We start from the raw sequence: 22,663 nt of genomic DNA, 5'->3' as shown, positions 1-22,663 counted from the left end.
CATTTACGGCTATGGTAATCATTGCCTGGGATAAGAAAATTCTCAAAATTTCGAATAATTCTCATTTTTGCAAACAGTTAATTTATAAAAACGACCAAATAATTGATATTCATGTCTACATCGAAGTGTCATAAAAACGACCTATTAAGTTCATTCTTTTTATCAGGCTAATTATTGGGTTGATAAACAGTAGATTTAATATCGGTTTTTATGTAGTTTTCATTGTTTCATGATTCCTCTTATGTACATGTTACTCATCAGTAAAGTTACCCTTGGTCCTTCTATCTTAATGCAAGGCTTTTGTTAAGCTGATTGTGAAAATGAGAAATGTGTCAAAGTCAAACGAATATCAAAATAGGTATATGTTGTGTACAAACATTCTTTTACCAGCTGATACAAGTTTATATTCAACAATTATCCAGTTCGAAGTTATCTTTTATTCGAACGCCACTGGTGAGTCATTATTGTACTTATTGTTTAGTATTATAAGATTATTAGTTATTAAACGATGTGAACTTACAATTGAAAGCTGTTTTATTTTCTTTTATTTTATATACACTGTTGGTATGAAAGGACATATTTGTTCACTAGAATTTTAAATTTCAAATTCAAGATCTCCAACTACATGTATATCTATTATGATGTTTTAAAGTTTGATAGTATTTTCAAAATTGTTTGATCACCAAAATGCCATTCATAGTGTTATGAAATAGGCAGATAATCAATTTTTGTAATTTTTTTTTTAATATTATGACATGATTTGTTAACTCCTTGGTTTTGATTGTTATTGTCTCTTGCACTTAATCAATAAGCTGACCTTAAAACAGGATCCCCGAATGCCAATGTACCAAAATGTCATTTTCTAAACACTTTTTTAAAAGAATCCAAAGAAAGTCTGCATAATTTACCTGATTTTATCTAATGTATTATTGATAGTAGCGTGTTATTACTATTAGTGTTATTTCCGTATTCATCTGTAATATTAATAATAAAAAATAAATCCAGATCATTTTACGAATGTCCAAATATCTCTTAGCGCTAATCGGCATACCCCGATTTCTACTACTAGATATTATTTTTTTTTTATTCCAACTGGATTTGATTTGAATCAAGATTAGATTAAACTTAAGATTTTTACTTTCGGCATTGATAGAACCATTCCCAATAAAACTATGTTTTAATACGAATCAAGATCCGGTTATTTTTTGTGGTTTGAGATTTATCTGATCAAGCATAAAATCAGATATTATTTAGATAACGACTGGATTATTCCATTCTCAATCTGATTCTGATTCGATTTGTATCTGTCGAAGGGTCCAATTCTTCCTTACGACTCAACAGCGAACCGACACAGAAAACTATAACGATTGTGATCTGATAAGATTGCTGCGTTTGTAATAAAAAAAGACAAAACAATCCGTTGAATTTCCAAAATACAAAGAACGATTCGGAAGTGATTTACCGACATGTGGAGCATGATCTGCTTACCCTTCCGGAGCACCTGAGATCACCCCTAGTTTTTGGTGGGGTTTGTGTTGTTTATTCTTTAGTTTTCTATGTTGTGTCATGTGTACTATTGTTTGTCTGTTTGTCTTTTTCATTTTTAGCCATGGCGTTGTCAGTTTATTTTCGATTTATGAGTTTGACTGTCCCTTTGGTATCATTTGTTCCTCTTTTTCCAGATCATCCCTGATGCAGAGGATAATTTAAAAAAAAGAAAAGAGAAACTTTTAATACTTTTGTTTAGACGCTAACAGAACATTATAGATTATTGTATTGCGGACATTAGTCCTGCTTTTACACTTTTCCCTCTTCGTGATGTAGCACATTTTGAATTCATATGATATTAAAAATCCGGAGATATGTGTGAACGCCGAGTAACTCTGAATTTCTATTTCTATCAGAAGATATTTGAATTCCTTTAGTAATCGCAATATACTGAACGTAATACAATATTCTAATTTGTTTTGTAATTGTTAGAGTCAACATTATTTTGAGATCAACCTTATAATTTACCTGTAAGATAGGTAGTCTTTATTCGTATTCTGATTTAGAGTCCGGCGGTTATAGAAAATCTTTTGTTAATATCTTTTGAGGATGAAAATCTGTTCACATGGATTTGGTATTAAGCTTCATAGTCTATCGATGATGTTATTAACGTGTATGTTTTTTCTACTGTCTTTATCGTCAGGTCAGTAACACATTTTACAAATGATTTATGTTGAACATGCTTGTAAATGTACATTGCTTTTCCTTTTTCATATGCATGTTTCCGGTCAAACAATATCTGATTAAAATAGACATCTTTTTACTTCTCAGGCTTCATTATGTATATTGTGTTATTGAGTACTGTTTTGTTTGTCCTTCGGTAATTGATTTTATGCAATTGTCAGACTAATGAGATTGAATATCCCTTTCGTATCTTTTGCCTAACTTTTATGAAAAACGTCTTTTTATTTCCATATAGATGTTAAAAGGACATTCACAAGTAAAAAAAAACACCTGACAACGCCATTTCTAAAAAAAGAAAAAAAAAACAACAACAGGCAAACTATAGGAAACAAAACATAACATTGAAAACTAAAGTCTGAGCAACACGAAGCCCAAAAAAAAAAAAAAAACTGAGCGGGGGGAGTTGGGGGATTTGGGGAATATGATCCGGAAGAGTAACAGATCTTTCTCTGCATTTGGCACCCGTATTTTTGCCTCATGTTAGTATTCTGTGTGTCATATTCGAGAAAACGGGATGGAAAAGTAGTAAAGAACTATTCGTTATCTTCTGTAAAATGGATATTCCATAACTGCCAACCAACTCATGATGGCGTCCGTAAAACTAAAAAAAGTGATGTCCACAAGAACTTCTTGGTTAAGCATATAGAGAATATGTTACGACGCACAAATTGTACAAAGTATAATTGTAATTTTTTAAGTATCCAACAAAACACATATACAAATTTTTACATATAAGACAAATCTTGATAAAAACAATCTCTGTGAGGTCCTTAAATAAAGGCAACAGTAGTATACCGCTGTTCAAAACTCATAAATCCATGGACAAAAAACAAAATCGGGGTAACAAACCAAAACCGAGCGAAACGCATTAAATATAAGAGGAGAACAACGACACAACATCGAAACGCAACACACACAGAAACAGACCAATCATCAGACAAAACACCACGAGAATAACAAATGTAACATGAAAACCAAATACATGAATTTGGGATAGACAAGTACCGTGCCACGTCTTATCTCAATATCTCAAAAATAAGAGAAAACACAAACGACTCAACGTTAAAATGCAACACAAAGAGAAACGAACAATATATAACAATGACCATCTTCCTGACTTGGTACAGGACACTTTTAAAGGGGAATAAAAGTGGTGGGTTGAACCTGGTTTTAAGGCATGCCAAACCTCGCACTTTAATGGCAAAGTTAAATATAACATTGAAATGACAACATAATATTACAGGACTACAATACAAATAAATAGGAGAACATATTAGACACAGAAAAACATGATTAATAGATAACAAAAAGCATCAGGTTTAAAATTTAAACTTAAGCAAAATTTTAAGAATACTTTCGCAAATTACTAGAATTTAAAAACGAGTTGGTTGATGGAATTAAACAGCACCAAGTATTGTTTTCCAGAGAAGAGATCAACATAATAATGATTCAAACTGGATTTAAATTTGTATCAAATCTCAAATACACATACAGATTTTTTCCGCGAAGTATGATCGCCTCAACACTCCGCAGAAATCAGAATTTTACCAAAACATATTGAAGTTTAAGTAAGAGTCAGGAGAATTTTCAACCTTACCGAATTCTAATATATACTGTTACAGTTAAATTAATTAGTGTAAACATTATTTTGAAATCCCCCTTATAGTTTATCTGTATGATTGTAGTAGCTAGTTTTGTTTTAAAGTCCGGTAGTAATAGTTAATAATTCTTATATGATTTGTATATTAGGGAATACCTTGATATGATTGGTCGAGAGGACCTCCGGTTGTTGATATTGACGTTGTTTATTTTTCGATAGACGATGTTGACCGAACTTCTTTTCGTAACAAATGAAATCAGGTGGCGGCGATAATAACACCTACGTTAACCGTTCAATGAAATAATAAACATAAAAAAATTGTTTGAATGATAATAAGAGTTTTTGTAGGTTTTTTTCACATAGCATATTTCATTGAGTACATATGTTTGTGTTAACTAACAAATATATTCCTGACCAGGCCTATTCAATGACATAAATATATAATTTACGTGTGATAGAGGTTACGGGTGTTGAAAAATATATTTCATAGATCTAATTTTAAAGAATTATAAGGATTAAACGCCTATTTAACCGAATTTCTTGGTGTAGTAGCTGTACCAAGTCACTCACATACATATCATAAGAGTCCTGTGCATTTTTTTGTGTGTGAATGAATTGGTATACTTTATACATCAACAAATTCTTTTAAACAGGCGTTTAATCCTATAATATCTACTAGAACGTTTCGAATATATTAACATCCTTTAGTAACCTTGAAGGCTTAAAATCAGTTCAAATACATATGGTTATACGCTCCATTGTCTAACGATGTTGTTATTAATGTGCATATCAATTCTTATGTCTTTTTCGTCAGGTCAGTAACACATTTGACGAATGATTTATGTTGAATATGCTTGTAAATATACATTTGTTTCCATTTCACGTGCATGTTTCCGGTAAAAAATTATTTAATTTGAATATGAGTCTTATTTTATTAATATCAGTCGGTATTTTCAATGTTGAAATTTTTTTAGTGGTTTTTTTTTGTCGACTGTTGTTGCATTACCTTCGTTTTTGACATGTAAGCTAAATAAAGGCAACAGTAGTATACCGCTGTTCGAAATTCATTAATCGATTGAGAAAAAAAATCCGTGTTACAAACTAAAACTGAGGGGAACGCATCAAATATAAGAGAACTATGACACAACAGAAACACAACATTAAAATGTAAAACCCACATAAACGAACTAATATAACTATGGCCATTTTCCTGACTTGGTACAGGACATTTCAAGAAAAAAAAGGTGGGTTGAACCTGGTTTTGTGGCAGGCCAAACCTCCCGCTTTAATGGCAAGGTTACATATAATATTAAAATGACAACATTACATGACAGGACATTTCAAATAAATGGAAGAAAATATAGTACAGAGAAACACACGAATAATAGCTAACAAAAGGTACCAGGTTTAAAATTTAATACGCCAGACGCGCGTTTCGTCCACACAAGACTTACCAGTGACACTAAAATTCATTACAAAAGAAAATCGACATGGAATAACGTTATTATTATTATCTTTTAGCAGGGGGAAAAGACGGCACATAAAACATGTTTTATATTCTCAAATTGTCTTTTTTAAAGTTTTTCACCTTTGCTCTAATTACAATACAATTTAAAATTTACCTGCAGGTTAGAAGTCGAAATTCATAAACATAAACGCTAAAGACTTTACTTTAAGCAAAAAATTATGCCCTAGGAAAAACGTTACATAAAATTTTATCAAAGACATTTATAATTTATTTATTTTAAATAAAGATCACTTGAATTAAGCATTAACATTAGGAACTTCAACTTATAAATAAAGGCAACAGTAGTATACCGCTGTTCAAAACTCATAAATCCATGGACAAAAAACAAAATCGGGGTAACAAACTAAAACCGAGGGAAACGCATTAAATATAAGAGGAGAACAACGACACAACACCGAAACGTAACACACACAGAAACGGACCAAACATCAGACAAAACACCACGAGAATAACAAATATAACATGAAAACCAAATACATGAATTTGGGATAGACAAGTACCGTGCCACGTCTTATCTCAATTTCTCAAAAATAAGAGAAAACACAAACGACTCAACGTTAAAATGCAACACACACAGAAACGAACAATAATATAACAATGGCCATCTTCCTGACTTGGTACAGGACACTTTTAAAGGGGAATAAAAGTGGTGGGTTGAACCTGGTTTTGTGGCATGCCAAACCTCGCACTTTAATGGCAAAGATAAATATAACATTGAAATGACAACATAATATTACAGGACTACAATACAAATTAATAGAACATATTAGACAAAGAAAAACATGATTAATAGATAACAAAAAGCATCAGGTTTAAAATTCAATACGCCAAAAACGCGCCTTGTCCACACAAGACTTACAAGTGACGCCCAGATATAAAAGATCGAAAGTGAAAAAAGTACAAAGTTGTACAACACTGAAGATCAAAAGTTGAAAAGGTTTCGCCAAATACGGCATTGTTTTAATGCCCGGGATAAGAACATTCTTATTATATAGAACAATTCATGCTATTACAAACAGTAAATTTTATCAAATGAATATGAAAGAGATATACATAAAGAAACTGAAGTATTAACTAATTACAGAAAACTAAACCCGAATACATAACGCCCAGATATAAAAGATCGAAAGTGAAAAAGGTACAAAGTTGTACAGCACTGAAGATAAAAAGTTGAAAAGGTTTTGCCAAATACGGCATTGTTTTTATGCCCGGGATAAGAACATCCTTATTATATAGAACCATTCATGCTATTGCAAACAGTAAATTTTAACAAATGAATATGAAAGAGATATACATAATGAAACTGAAGTATTAACTAATTACAGAAAACTAAACCCGAATACATAATGCTATTAAAGTTTAACACAGAATAGACACACCCGAATCAGTCCAGGCGTCAACGTAATTAAAAAAATGTGACGTCACATACGATGGCGAAAAGGCACAAACGTTATGCCACATTTGAATTTATGAAATTTAGAAACAGCATGACGTCACATATGAAAAACTATCAAAGTGAGATAGAATTAGGATTGATTTAAGATTATATTAGAACTAAATACTGATAATTCATTTAAACAAAATGCATATTGCAATACTTATTAATAACAATTAACAATAAACCATTCGTTCGTTATGTCAATGTGTGTAGTGATGTAATAGATTTTAACAGACGTAATCAATTGCATCACTGGTAATTTATGAAGTCAGGGATTTTCCTTACCAAAAACTTTTACTAAATTCTTTACTAGATACAAACATTTGATGAGTAAATTTGAGTGTACCAAGAAAACTGATTAAAAGCAGTATTTTACCATTCTAACTTTTACGGTAACATTGTAATAAAACCGCGGGAATTACTATGTGATCCGTGCAAAGTCATCAAGCCATTAAACAAACTTATTATAAAAAAGAAGATGTGGTATGCTTGCCAATGAGACCACTCTCAACAAGAGACAAAATGACACAGACATTATTAGCAACTATAGGTCACCGTAAGTCCTCCAGCACTGACCAAAGCCAATACTGCATTGTCTTAAACAACTTAAAACCTAACTAAATTTGGATTCTTTTCGAATGATATTTTGAGATGTATCAATATACATCCACTTTTAATTACTCTATAGAATTTGCTTTATCTATGTATACCAATATACATGTATATAGAACTTGACAAGATAAAACTCTACTTACGCCAAGTAATTTATTATTTAAAACAAAGATAAATTGTTACGCCAGAAGCGCGTTTCGTCTACATATGACTCTTCAGTGACGCTCGAATAAGACAATTTGATTGTATTGAAATAAAAGACAGAACTGTTTTACATAAAAGAGTAGGGTTTAAAATAGAGCCTAGTAAAAAGGTAAATCTAATTCAGAAAAAAAAGGATACTTATTTTATGGGATACTTTATTTCGCGTTAAACACTTTCTATTCCTTTTCGTGGCGATTTAACATAACAATTTTCAAAATCGCTGGAATTGGTTAAATAATGAATGATCTCAGTTTTACATGTTCGCTTTATTTTTCTACTCGGGAAAATAGATCGCTCGCGAAAATAAGTGGGTTTACAGTTATTCAAATGATCGACATATTAACCCGGATTTTATTTCAATTTCCGGGCTCTGTAGACAACAGTTCCGTAAAACAATGATGTGTTATCCCGTCTTAAGAAAGTTTTCTACTGGTAGATCCAAACTTCCAAATAAGTTTTCCCTACATGGAAGATTTAGGTTAAGTAAGTCATTTGTGATAACGAAATCTCTAACTTTATAATTAATCAGGAATACATATATATTACGTTCATTGAAAATAAAAGTACAGACACTGTCATAGCAAAAGGTTTGGGATATATAAACATGACAAAACTTTGTTTTTAAACGTAACGCTAACGATCAAAATGGTCATAAATATGGATAAGATAATAGTTCTAGTACAGCACTCATTTTAAAAGACTAAAATATGGATATTAAATAAGTAAATGTGGTTTTTTTTATTTCCCGAAAAGCTTGTGATAATGAATCAGTGATGCAAATATTGTATATATTTTTTCTCGATATCTGAATTTGACATGTTTGGAATTGAACAAGAAATTTGAAATGAAGACAGCTATATACAATTCCTGTGTAGTGAGAGAAAACATATACGCCAAGGCAAATGCAATGACATTTGATAAACATTATTTTATCGAAGTACACAAACAATTTGTTTTCTCAATGTAGCCACAGACTGGAACAAGATTGCAAAAGACAGCCTCAAATCAGCAATAAAACGTGATATCAACACCAATGTTGCCAAAAATATCATCCTGTTTATCGGAGATGGTATGGGTATGTCTACCATAACTGCATCTAGAATATACAAAGGCCAAAAACAAGGACGTCCTGGGGAAGAAACCGTTCTAAAATTTGAAGAATTTCCACATGTTGCGTTGTCTAAGGTAAAAACTAAATTATGAAATATACTATAAAAGGATTTTAGGTAAAATATCAAAATAATTGCAATTAATTCTAACACTATTCGACAAAACAATGAAGTTGACATGAACACAGTGTATCATTTTGATGTTTAATAAAATGAGACTCACAAATAGCTGTGATCGTCTTTGACAATATAAATACCAATATCAGATACTACATGTATGTAAATATGGCAAGTTTTGAAAGCAGATATTTGAACATGGGTTAAAATTTACCTAAATAAAGGCGTTTTCGTTTCCTAATGAATACTCAAGTTCAATATTTAGGTACTGATATATTGCTTTATCACATGGATCTCAGAGCAAACCACATGTTAAACAAATTCAAACCTGGCGTGATTAATTAAACGATCGAGCTGAAAAACTATATTAAAACGATGAAGTGATGAATGATAATTACATTTATATCTGCATATTTCTAAATTTTTCTATTCGAAATTAAAATTGAACAAATTTGTAGCTCCTGTTGCCCGTCTGTATTTGTCATTCGATGTTCCCGTTCTTCGTTGTTTATAATCTTTTACATATTATTAATAGGTTTTTGATATTGATCGACAAGTGTGTATATGTCATTTCATGATAACGTTTTTAATTGTTCTTAATCTTTTACATATTGTTCTTAGGTTTATGGTGTTGATCGACAAGTCTGCATATGTCATTGTATGTTCATGGTTTTCGTTGTTGCTAATCTTTTACATATTGTTCTTAGGTTTGTGGAGTTGATCGACAAGTCTGTGTATGTCATTTTATGTTCACGTTTTTCGTTGTTGCTAATCTTTTACATATTGTTCTTAGGTTTATGGTGTTGATCGACAAGTTCCAGATTCCGCACAGACAGCTACAGCGTTGATGGGCGGGGTGAAGACAAACGTTAAAGTGCTTGGATATACTGAAGATGTGAAAACTGACAACTGTTCCACGGAATCTATAACTAAAAGGGTGTATACTATTTTAGATCACTTCCAAAATGCAGGTATACATATACCAATTGTAAATGAGTTCAAACGTGTTGGTTTTTTTTCTTCAAATAATACTGTAATTTGTATTGACTAATAATCGATGTCAGAAAAATATAAACTTTTTTGTATGAGGCTGGGAAACTGGGGAGGGGCGAGGTTCTACCGAGCCCTTCACAGTTTTGTGCCGAGTGCCGAGTCAGTCAAATTTTTATGACATTGACCTAATATTGTTTTTTATACTGCAACTTAAATCAATACATTGATAGCTATTTAAATTGAAACACAAATTTCAAACTTAAATTCATCCCTTAATGAACCCCTGGCTGTGGAAAAAGTGTTCCATGATGAAATTGACATTGCACAAAATATAGCTGTGTTACAATATTTAGGAACTATTTGCACTATAAATATAATTTACTTTGTTATCTTAATATTTTACGTTTTCTCAAGATCTAAATCTAGTTTTTAAAGCTATTAACTTTAACTTTTCATTATATACCAGTGTACGTTCTTGGGTTCACGTTCAACTCCACATCACGTACTTGAACGTAATGATACTGTTATGATGTATGTAAATTTTGTAAATGTAAGAATGACTATATCTTTATAGAATTTTAATAAGTGGTTTTAAGTTAGTAGGATATTGTAAATGTTTGAAAAATAATGAAAAGAAAAGGTAGTTTCCCCAAACATTAAGTAGGGAAACATGTATTAACAGTTGTTGTTATAACATAAACTCATCATAGATATCAGGATTAAATCTCGCTAGATGTGCGTTTCGTCTACAAAAAACTCATCAGAAACGCTCGATTTCACAAAAGTTTAAAATGCCAAATAAAGTACGAGGTTATAGAGCATTGAGGACAAATATTCCTAAATGTTTTGTCAAATACAGCTAAGGTAATCTATTCACCTGTATAAACTTTTAAAGGAAGAGGAACAGGGATAGTGACAACAGCTAGATTGACTCACGCTACACCTGCTGCAGCATACGCCCACACCTCACAGAGAAACTGGGAGAATGATAACGACATGATTAAGGCAGGAGTGACTGGGGATTGTACCGATATTGCTTATCAACTTGTCAATGACAATTATGATATACAGGTGAGATTAAGGCGGGAGGGACAGGGGATTGTACCGACATTGCTTATCAACTTGTCAACGATAATTATGATATACAGGTGAAATTAAGGCGGGAGTGACAGGGGATTGTACTGACATTGTTTATCAACTTGTCAACGATAATTACAATATACAGGTGAGATTAAGGCGTGAGTAATAGGGGATTGTACCGACATAACTTATCAATTTGTCAACGATAATTATGATATACAGGTGAGATTAAGGCGGGAGTAATAGGGATTGTACCGACATTACTTATCAACTTGTCAACGATAATTATGATATACAGGTGAGATTAAGGCGGGAGTAATAGGGGATTGTACCGACATTGCTTATCAACTTGTCAACGATAATTATGATATACAGGTGAGATTAAGGCGGGAGTGACAGGAGATTGTCCCGACATTGCTTATCAATTTGTCAACGATAATTATGAAATACAGGTGAGATTAAGGCGGGAGTAACAAGGGACTGTCCCGACATTGCTTATTAACTTGTCAACGATAATAATGATATACAGGTGAGATTAAGTCGGGCGTAACAGGGGACTATACCGACATTGCTTATCAACTTGTCAACGATAATTACAATCTACAGGTGAGATTTAGGCGGGCGTAACAGGGGACTATATCGACATTACTTATCAACTTGTCGACGATAACTAGGATATACAGGTGAGATTAAGGCGGGAGTAATAGGGGATTGTACCGACATTGCTTATCAACTTGTCAACGATAATTATGAAATACAGGTGAGATTTAGGCGGGAGTAACAAGGGACTGTCCCGACATTGCTTATTAACTTGTCAACGATAATAATGATATACAGGTGAGATTAAGTCGGGCGTAACAGGGGACTATACCGACATTGCTTTTCTACTTGTCAACGATAATTACAATCTACAGGTAAGATTTAGGCGGGCGTAACAGGGGACTATATCGACATTGCTTATCAACTTGTCGACGATAATTAAGATATACAGGTGAGGTTAAGGCGGGAGTAATAGGGGATTGTTCCGACATTGCTTATCAACTTGTCAACGATAATTATGAAATACAGGTGAGATTTAGGCGGAAGTTACAGGGGATTTACCGACATTGCTTATCAACGTGTCAACGATAATTATGCTATACAGGTAAGATTAAGGCGGGAGTAACTGGGGATTGTACGACATTGCTTATCAACTTGTCAACGATAATTATGATATACAGTTGAGATTAAGGCGGGAGTGACAGGGCATTGAACCGACATTGCTTATCAACTTGTTAACGATAATTACAATATATAGGTAAGATTAAGGCGGGAGTGACAGGGGATTGTACCGACATTGCTTGTCAACGATAATTATGATATACAGGTGAGATACCAGTAATAATTGTAATAATGATATATAGGTGAGATACAAGTTATAATTGTTATAATGATATAATTTAATTTTTGATGTAACGCGTCTTCTGATTGGCTGACGTTATTTTGTTATCAGCCAATAGACATATTTAGTCATGGACCGTGACGTCATCAACGTTTTTTCATGTTTTTCTGCGGTTTAAAATGAAGTTTAGAATTAAATTATAAGAAATTACTGTAATTTTTTTCCCTGTCTATTCGAAAAAACATAGCAAATGTGGTGCACACTGTTAAATAAGCCGCTACGCGCGTTATTCAGTGTGCACCACATTCTTTATGTTATTTTTTCATAGACAGAAAAAATATTACAGTCATTCCTTAAATACAGGTGAGATACAAGTAATAGTTGTAATAATGATAAACAGGTTAGATACTAGTAATAATTGTAATAATGATAGATATGTTATAAAGAAAAGAGTTGCTTATAATTCCTGAGCATCTCAATTAAGATAAGGTGTAAAAGAAGGCGAATGACACCACAGGGACAGTCAAACTCATAGATCGAAAATAAACTGACAATGTCATGGCTAAAAATGAAAAAAGACAAACAGACAAATAATAGTACACATGACACAACATAGAAAACTTAAGACTAAAGAACACGAACCCCACCAAAAACTGGGGGTAAACGCAGGTGTTCCGGGTAGGCAGATCCTGCTCCACCTGTGGCGTGTGAACCTGTGTTTAAGGTCTCTTGATAATGCTATCTTGGTATTTTCATAGATCTCTGCTACAAGATGCAACGTAAACAGTAAAATAACTGAAATATCTAACTCCGAGGGAAATTCAAAACGAAAAGTCCCTTCAAAAATGTCAAAATGGAGAGCAGAACATATCAAACTAATGGAAATCTGTCATATGAAATGGCAATCGATAGAATTATTAATTATCAAAGGTACCAGGATTATAATAAAGTACGCCAGATGCGTGTTTCGTCTTCATAAGACTCATCAATGACGCTCAGATAAATTATTTATAAAGCAAAACAAGTACAAAGTTGACGAGCATCGAGGACCCAAAAATTCCAAAAAGTGGTGCCAAACACGGCTAAGGTAATTCATGCCTGGGATGAAAAAATTCTTAGTTTTTCGTAAAATTCTAAATTTTTGTAAACATGAAGTTTATAAAAATGACCATATTATTGATATTCATGTCAACACCAAAGTGTTGACTACTGGACTGGTGATACCCTCGGGGACGAAACGTCCACCAACAGTGTCATCGACCCAGTGGTAAAAAAGACACAACAACAAAATCTCAAAAAGACACAACAAGACTTTCGTCTATTACATAAGAGGTAACAGTTGTACACTTATGTTTAGAAAGTGTAAATACATTCGCAGTATACAAAACAAGGAAAACAAAACATGAACTTCAAGCAGATTAGTACTGATACGATAGTGCCTTGACTGTGTAAATATCGTAGACTAAGCATGCTTCCCCCGCCGTGCGAATACAAGGAGTTTTCAACATTTGGTTACTGTACAGATCGAACGACTATTCGGATACTTTAATATCTAAGACTGCAAAGAAACAACATGTGATTTGAGACACGCACACGATGTGTTTGTCAACCAAATAGCTACGTAATCGTGAAGCTATGAAGAGAATATTGTTGCCGTTTATTTTCTATCTATAAGTTTGAATGTCCCTCTGGTATCTTTCGTCCCTCTTTTATTGAAGTCGTTGTTCCTCATTACCCTATTTGAGTAGTTTTTTGTGTTATTTACTCACCACACCCTATTACTAATCAGTGATCTGATCAAGACATTAATTTGTCACTTTGGACAAAATTTATTAAACCCCTCAATGAATGTCACATGTAATTTGTAACAAAAATAGGTAATGAAAACATGTAAAACAAATACATATCGTTTTGACATCGTTCAGCAAATACGTCATCAAATGTATATTGTGTTGTTTAAAGATGTGGCGAGGATTGAGTCATACAGTTGAAGAGGCAAAACCGCATTAAAAAAGAAGCATATTAAATCTGTGTTTTTTATTCATAGTTTTTTTTTAAATTGAACATTTTAAATTGAATTGTGTTATCAATTTAAATTTCTTATATAAAAAAAGTTGATTGTTGGAATCAGCTCGACCACGCAATTAAGAACTGCTACTATTTGATATATACTGAAAGGTAAGGAAGAACGTATTATACATTTTCTATCAAGAAATTGTCCTAAAGAAAACTTAAATAAATCATGTAAATAGAGAAAATGCTAAAAGATATTGTATTTAGACATTGTGATCTATAACTAGATATATCTTACTATTGTGGTCTTTAACTTGATATATTTTAATATTGTGGTCTATAACTTGATATATTCTAATATTGTAGTCTTTAACTTGATATACTTTGATATTGTGGTATTTAACTTGATGTTTTTTTAAATTGTGGACTATAACTTGATATGTTTTGATATTGTGGTCTATAACCTGATACATTTTAATGTTTTGGTCTATAACTTCTTCAATTTTGATTTCTATCAGGTAGCAATGGGAGGTGGAAGACGAAACTTTCTACCGAACACAACATTCGACCCGGAGTATGGTAGAGTGGGTAAACGACAGGACGGAATTGACCTTATTGAGGTATTGTCCTTTTTGTATTGATAATTACAGATTTTTTTCTCTATTCTTTTTTCAATTGACCCATATTTATTCTTTTGCGGTTTTGAAACAATGCATTGTTAGTCTTGTATTATTTTAATTTTAGTTTCTTGTATCAATTTGGAAATTAGTATGGCGTTCATTGTCACTGGACTAGTATATATTTATTTAGGGGCCAGCTGAGGGACGCCTCCGGGTGCGGGAGTTTCTCGCTACCTTGAAGACCTGTTGGTGACCCTCTGCTGTTGTTTTTTATTTGGTCGGGTTGTTGTCTCTTTGACACATTCCCCATTTCCATTCTCAATTTTATCATATTTAAAAAAGTTAGGAATTTAGTAACACCAATCAAAACAGTAGTACTGACTGAATCAATACAATAGATTAGTCCTCATATCAATTACATTTTCACACGAAAAAAATTATTATACTTGTCATGACTTCAGACTATAATTTTTGTATTAGTAGTAGTAGCAGTATCAGTATTATTAGTCTGAAAATTGAGTATTACTTTTTAGTTACATGTTTAGTTTTTCAGATTGTTTAAGTTCAAAGTAACCATTGCAGTCAAAAATATATTTACTAGTTTATAGATATTAATATGTATTCATTTGTCTATCCATTTTTAAATATTGTCGACTTTATTTTCGATTTATATATCTGATTTGCGTTGTTCGCTTACATATACTTTTAAAGAAATAATATATGACTAAATATAGTTCCAATTTGTAATCAGATGTATTGCACACTATAAGTGTCTTGTTCTTGCCTAGGAATATAACACCAATCCTGTACTTTTTTTTATCATTTGCTCGGGGGGGAACCATTAAGGTAAGTATCGATATTGTAATGAGAAAGTGCTCTAATCATTCTGATATTTTTTGTCATATGCTCTCGAAATTTGTCAAGCACTGCTCATGATTGAGGGTAGTCCAGACACAAGTACTGTTGAACATGCTGAAATGAAATCGTTTTTTTATGACTTTTATTAAAGAGATGGAAAGAAATGCAATCGGCAAGAAATCGAAGTCACCAATACGTGTGGAACAATCAACAATTTGATAGCATAAACCCAAAGAATACTGATTATGTACTAGGTATGTATGAAAACTGAAAATATATCGATATATTCTTATCATGAGTGTGTAACACTTTGGTGGCATTAGAATTTTGTACTGTATTCTAACATGGACAGGTTTATGTTTTGGTTTTTTTTTTGGTATTGTATTTTCTTTCGATGGAGTTTAGGGGTGATAGGGAATGGAGGGTGGACGTTCATAAAGACAATTGTCAAAGTCAAAAGTTGGCATTATTAAAATTTCAAATGAAAAAAAGAAACTCAAAATACCATATGCGAAATAATCATAGTCCTATAAAATGTAGACAACGATGGTATACATGTAATTGGTTTATATTGTAACTGGTCATCACTGATGAATAGCACAACAATGTTCATGAGTAAAAAACAACCAAAAGGGATAGAGCCAGTGTCAAAAACAAGTGAAATCCATACTGTTATATAGTTTGCTCGCTGATTAGTTTCAAGATAAGGAGAATATTGTTGTTTGCATTAATCTCATTCAACGAGAATCGGCTGAGACCTTTAATTCACGACAAAAGAGAATACTTAAACTTTGACAATTGCGATTTTTCATTTAATTAATTTCTAATAAGATCCATCCGCATATATCTTTTCTTTATTGAAATCAAAAAATATAATCGGTGAACGCATATTTCCAATCAAACAAAACCTTTGTTCTACTGCATTATTTATTTCAACTTACGGAATACCATTACGCATTCTCTTTCAGGATACCATTCATGGGAACGTCTTTTTTTATGACTTCCTTATGTTTCTGATTATTGTGGTATGTCATACACCTTTTTGTATAAATGTAAGATTTCTGAATGATTATATTCTAATACTTTCATAGGTTTGTTTGAAAATTCACACATGCAGTATGAGGTAGATCGTAATAGAAGTTCAAATGGGGAACCAAGTATATCTGAAATGACGGGAAAGGCTATAAATATACTAAAGAAAAACACAAATGGATTCTTCTTAATGGTTGAGGGTAAGTTAAAATGATACATTATATATTAAAAAAAAATTGAAAACATTATCACAATCGGTTAAATGATTGAACGTTTCAAAGTTGATATCAAGAAAATGCCTGGTTTTGAAATAATAATCCGACGTTACAATTTTATTGAACAATGAAATAACAGTTGTTCATTAATATTGTAAATCAAAACCTTTTTGTTCAGGTGGTCGAATCGATCACGCACATCATGACACAAATGGAGCTCTAGCACTAGAGGAAACCTTAGCTTTTGAGGAGGCAATATCAACAGCTTTAGAAATGACTGACAAGAGAGAGACGTTAATCATTGTAACAGCTGACCATTCACACGTCTTCACGATTGGTGGATACAATAACAGAGGCAATGATATTCTAGGTATGATATTATAGAATTATTGACCGTTGATTACTCACATGTGTTCACGATTGGTGGATACACTAACAGAGGCAATGATATTCTAGGTATGATATTATAGAATTATTGACCGTTGATTACTAACATGTGTTAACGATTTGTGGATACACTTACAGAGGCAATGATATTCTAGGTATGATATTATAGAATTATTGACTGTTGATTACTCACATGTGTTCACGATTGGTGGATACACCAACAGAGGCAATGATATTCTAGGTATGATATTATAGAATTGTTGACCGTTGATTACTCACATGTGCTCACAATTGGTGGATACACCAACAGAGGCAATGATATTCTAGGTATGATATTATAGAATTATTGACCGTTGATTACTCACATGTGTTCACGATTGGTGGATACACTAACAGAGGCAATGATATCCTAGGTATGATATTATAGAATTATTGACTGTTGATTACTCACATGTGTTCACGATTGGTGGACACACCAACAGAGGCAATGATATTCTAGGTATGATATTATACAATTATTGACCGTTGATGAGGTTGAATAATTAATGTATCAACTGATGTCAAGTCAATAATTGTTTTATTAATAAAGATGCAAATGGTATGTTTCCATTTTATTTAGTATAGTTGAAATTAATTATCAATAAGTTCTGCAAGGAAAGAAATTAAGATCAAATCGTTGTTTCTCGATCAGTGTAAATAGATGTATATATGTTCAAAAAAAGGTTGGTTTATTCTTCACAAACTTTCTACACTCAAGGGTATTTTTAAACGCGTTATAGAATTATGTTTTACGCTCGCATGTTGGAAATGATAATTTTAACTTATCGCTTGTTCATACTTAATACGATTTAAGGTCAGTTCCGCAAGGATAAGATATTGATTATTTTAATAAACGCGTTATGCGTAATTTTCACATGTGTAGGTTAATTTAATAAGAAATTATTTATCGTAAACTATTCTTGTCGTTTAGTCCTATTTTATTATGAGTCATGAATTTTTGATACAAAGCAAGCATTTATATTTTAATAGCTAGTTTCCCCATTTCATATTATATTGTTTCATATCTATATTATTTGAATATTCACAATTAGTTTCGTAATGCTAAGTTTGTCTCGATTTCGAACATTTCTCAACCAATGCTCATTGTCGGAATTGATTATTTTTGGGTTGATAGGTTTATAGTTTTAAGCTTTTACAAGCGCAATTTATGCTCTACCATGGTTATATTTCGAGAGATACCAGATCTCAATATGTTCTTACATATGTACATGCCCCTTGTCAAAATATTATATATTCATTGTTTTATGCTGTTCAGCACGTGCTTTATGCTCTGTTAGGTTCAAATAGTCGGTCTCGCATTATGCTCATATATTTAAGATTAAGTCCGCATCTTGCTCATATATTTGAATGCTAAATAAGCTTTTATTTATAAGAAATATTATAAGCTTTTATTTATAAGAAATATTATAAGCATACGTGTTCGTCAGTTTAAATGCATATGCTCATGCATTTTCATAAAATTTGTATACTATATATATTATTTGATCATTTATATGAATTATATGTTTCTATTATTTGTATTATATACTATTATATTGTGTTAAATATATATGAGATTATCGAATGCGCTTTAGAAGATATAACATCTAAAACCAAATTCACTGTGTTTGTTTTAAGTGTTTTCAGGCCCTTACCCATACTCATAAGTCCCTAAGGTGTGCTGTTGGTTAAGTCCAACCATAACAGGCAAACGTCAGTCCACACGACCCAGCATCCGACAAACCCGATAACAGTCAGAAACCCAATTCTGATACTACATTGACCTATAATGGTTTACTTTTTTAAAATTGTTATTTGGATGAAGGGTTGTCTCATTGGCACTCACACCACATCTTCCTATATCTATCTACAACTATTATTAAACTATTCAGATTAATATATTTTGTATTTAATTGACGATTATAAGAAAATTCTACAATTCTATATTCTTCAGGACATCATAGATAAATCTTTACGAACGTCACAAACAAAACGCAATAAGGTCAAATGCATTTGACTGACCAACATAAACTAAAATTCATTTACTATCTGAAGTTTTCGTCAAAATATCTTGATAAAGATAATAAAGCTAAACGACATGTCAGGCGCCACATGCGGAGCAGCATATCCTTACCCTTCCGTAGCATATAAGATCACCCTGGACTTTGGCGAGGTCGGTGTTGACCAGTCTCTAGTTTTCTATGTTGTGTTTTTCTATACTCTTGTGTTTAAAAAAAGAAGACGTGGTATTATTGCCAATGAGACAACTGTGTCTGTTTCTCCTTTTTCTTTTTCCCATGGTGTGTATAGTATGATTTGTGATTTGAATGTCCCTTCTGCGTCTCATATAAAACAAGATAATTAATAATTATATTTCTTGTGATCTTATAGAGTCAATTATTGAAAGTTATATGTGTATCTTTACATTTTAAACAAATCTATATTAATTTTATATTTGACATCATTTTCTTTAGGACTAGTGGACCCATTTGATGCCGAACCTACTCTGGACGGAATGCCATATACGACTTTATCATACGGTAATGGTCCAGGAACTAATTTTACAGCAGGGCGACAAAATCTAAGTGATATCGATACAAGTAAGTTCGAAATTATTGTTCTTCTATAATATCCACTTTTTGTTATTCAAATAGCCTAAGCTATATTTAGAAGAACTTACGGAATATGACGCCAAGCTCTATATTGCGACAAGCCTAAACTAACAATGAAATAAATAGAGTTCGTAGAATTGATGATAGATCACTACCAACACCAGGAAAAATATTGCAACATTGTCAATATAATATGATATACTCATCCGCGTGCATATCCTGAGTCCTCGATGGTTTTCTTATGGTTTAATTGTTTCTCTTTTATTCATTTTTAACATTTTAGACTATTGACTTTTAATGGCTGGTTGTATTGTATAGACACCTGTATATCTGTAGATGTTTCTGGTGATTTGTGATCGCCTTTAATCCATGCTAGAACATTTAGATTGTATATGACACTCATGCTAGTGCTCTTTAGGTCTTACCATTAACTTTTGGCTCCGAAAAGGTTGGACTTTTTTTTATCCTGCATATGCGGTCTCACATTATTTCAACCATTGAAATTTTATTCTGGAAGCTTTTTAATCAACAGAACCAAAATCAAAAATATATGAAGAGATGGTTTTATTGTTAATGATATCTGTTCTTCTAACTATCCACTAGAGATATGTAGTTCCTCGTAAGCACTTCAACATTGAGCAAAACAATGCCGAATAGCAAGCAATAAAAGGCAAGAACATTAATCTAGGCTTTCAAGTGTTACTGTATAACTCAAATATTTATGTTCGAAGTAGCTTAGAATATTTGAAAACGAATGAAAGAGGGGCGAAAGATACCAGAGGGACAGTCAAACTCATAGATCGAAAATAAACTGACAACGCCAGGAGTAAAAAAGAAAAAAATACAACCAGATATATAATAGTACACAAGACACAACATAGAAAACTAAAGAATAAGCAACACGGATACCATCAAAAACTGGGGGAGATCGCAGGTGCTTCGGAAGGGTAAGCAGATCCTGCTCCACATATGACACCCGTCGTGTTGCTCATGTTATAATCATGTTATGAATAATTCTAATGCAACAACGTTTGTAACGTTCATTTTGATTGGATAACGTCACTTTCTTACATGGCATCAATTGACAATTTGATGCTATTGGACGTACGCGCAGGCGCAGACGGCATATGACAGATTTTAAATACATGTTTTAACGTTGTTTTCTGTCAGTTTCATTAGAATGGAGATAACAATATTGTATTTTAAGCTCCGACGGCATCAATTGGGGATTTGATGGTCGCAAATACCCGTTTACTGTCTCCGCTAACGCGTCGCCAGTAAACTTAATTTGCGACCATCAAATCCCCAATTGATGCCGTCGGAGCTTAATATACAATACAGTTATCTCCTAAATCGCACGACATAACATTAAAACATGAATAATATCAAAGAGTAAAAACATCCGTTTTTGCTTCTTTGAGATATTGTAATTCATTCTAACAGTCGGGTTACAGTTTTATATGTAATGCCAATTATCTCAAAATGATGAGAACATGAATGAAAGTATGCTGCATACATACCCCTGTTTGTCTTACAATTTCGTTCCAATAATTTTATTGTTTTTTTGGTTTTTTTTTATAGAATCGTTTGATTATATCCAACAAAGTGCTGTGCCATTGAAATATGAAACTCACAGTGGAGAAGATGTTCCAATATTTGCTTCCGGTCCTGTTTCATACTTAATTCATGGCGTTCAAGAACAACATTACGTGGCTCACGTTATGCAGTATGCTGCTTGCGTTGGCGATTATGCTAATGACTGTGATAGACAAATTGAAACTGTTCAAACTTGTGCCGCTTTTCATATATCTTACAAAAATAGTATTTTATTTATATCGTTTCTGATTTTTTTAGTCGTTTCGTGATTTTAATATATAGAGGCTAATAAGATCTATGAAAATCAGTGCGGTATGGATTTTCCCCGTCGAAATGCAATTTCATCATTTGTGATTAGCATATGCTCAAGTTGTCATTAGTTGCCATTTTTTTTAGTAATATATTCACGTTGTTCAATATTCACTTCTATTTGGTTTCAAATATTCGGCTTTGCTTCGAACTCGGACGCATGAAATTAATTAAGTGTTGTTTTCATTTTTGTATTTGTATGCTTAAAAGATAAAAAAAAACACATTGATTTCAATAATGAACAAGTTAATTAGTTTGACAATATCAACGACTATTCAATTGACCGCATATTTATGTATTTTGGCAAACTGATATTCCAAATCGGGAAACTAATGGGTACTTATTGTCCACTGTAAGCAACCAATTATTTTCTAAAATAAATGGAAGTAGAATTAACATAAATACATATAACATACAGGGAGAGAAGTTTTAATTTTTTTTCAAAGATTCATAAATATCGTATTACATTGTTGTTGTTATTAAAATTGTTATTAAATTTGTTGACTGTCTTTCGCTTTATGAACAAGGCAATATACTAACTCTAATACAACATATATTATAGGTTGCACGTGCTTGCCACCTTAATTCCATTTGCAGCGTTATCGAAGTTGAAAGACTATCGAGAATACAATCAACATTTCTATGAGAGGAGCTTGTCGTGAAACAACATGCCAAGCAAGCCTAATTT

At 32.4% G+C, this 22,663-nt stretch overlaps 1 protein-coding gene across 1 annotated transcript; it reads left to right on the top strand.

Annotated features, from left to right (window-relative positions):
- Positions 1 to 2,034: 2,034 nt before the first annotated feature.
- Positions 2,035 to 22,484, top strand: LOC139502354 (alkaline phosphatase-like). Its single transcript, XM_071291814.1, has 10 exons — positions 2,035 to 2,191; positions 8,582 to 8,799; positions 9,634 to 9,811; positions 10,729 to 10,904; positions 14,826 to 14,927; positions 15,937 to 16,039; positions 16,877 to 17,017; positions 17,211 to 17,402; positions 19,933 to 20,058; positions 21,652 to 22,484. Exons 1-10 carry the CDS (start codon positions 2,098 to 2,100, stop codon positions 21,933 to 21,935), a joined length of 1,614 nt encoding a protein of 537 aa, XP_071147915.1. The 5' UTR covers positions 2,035 to 2,097; the 3' UTR covers positions 21,936 to 22,484.
- The last annotated feature ends 179 nt before the right edge of the window (positions 22,485 to 22,663 follow it).

Source organism: Mytilus edulis, chromosome 13 (assembly GCF_963676685.1).
Source record: "Mytilus edulis chromosome 13, xbMytEdul2.2, whole genome shotgun sequence".
Lineage (NCBI taxonomy): Eukaryota > Metazoa > Mollusca > Bivalvia > Mytilida > Mytilidae > Mytilus > Mytilus edulis.
The sequence above is the reverse complement of the archived record's forward strand: the minus strand, read 5'-3'. Positions and strand labels throughout refer to the sequence as shown.

Coding starts and splice junctions, on each gene's coding strand:
- LOC139502354 (XM_071291814.1), top strand. CDS start 2,098: ATGAAAATCTGTTCACATGGATTTGGTATTAAGCTTCATAGTCTATCG. Junction 8,800..9,633: donor CACATGTTGCGTTGTCTAAG/GTAAAAACTAAA, acceptor TATTGTTCTTAG/GTTTATGGTGTTGATCGACA. Junction 10,905..14,825: donor ATGACAATTATGATATACAG/GTGAGATTAAGG, acceptor GATTTCTATCAG/GTAGCAATGGGAGGTGGAAG.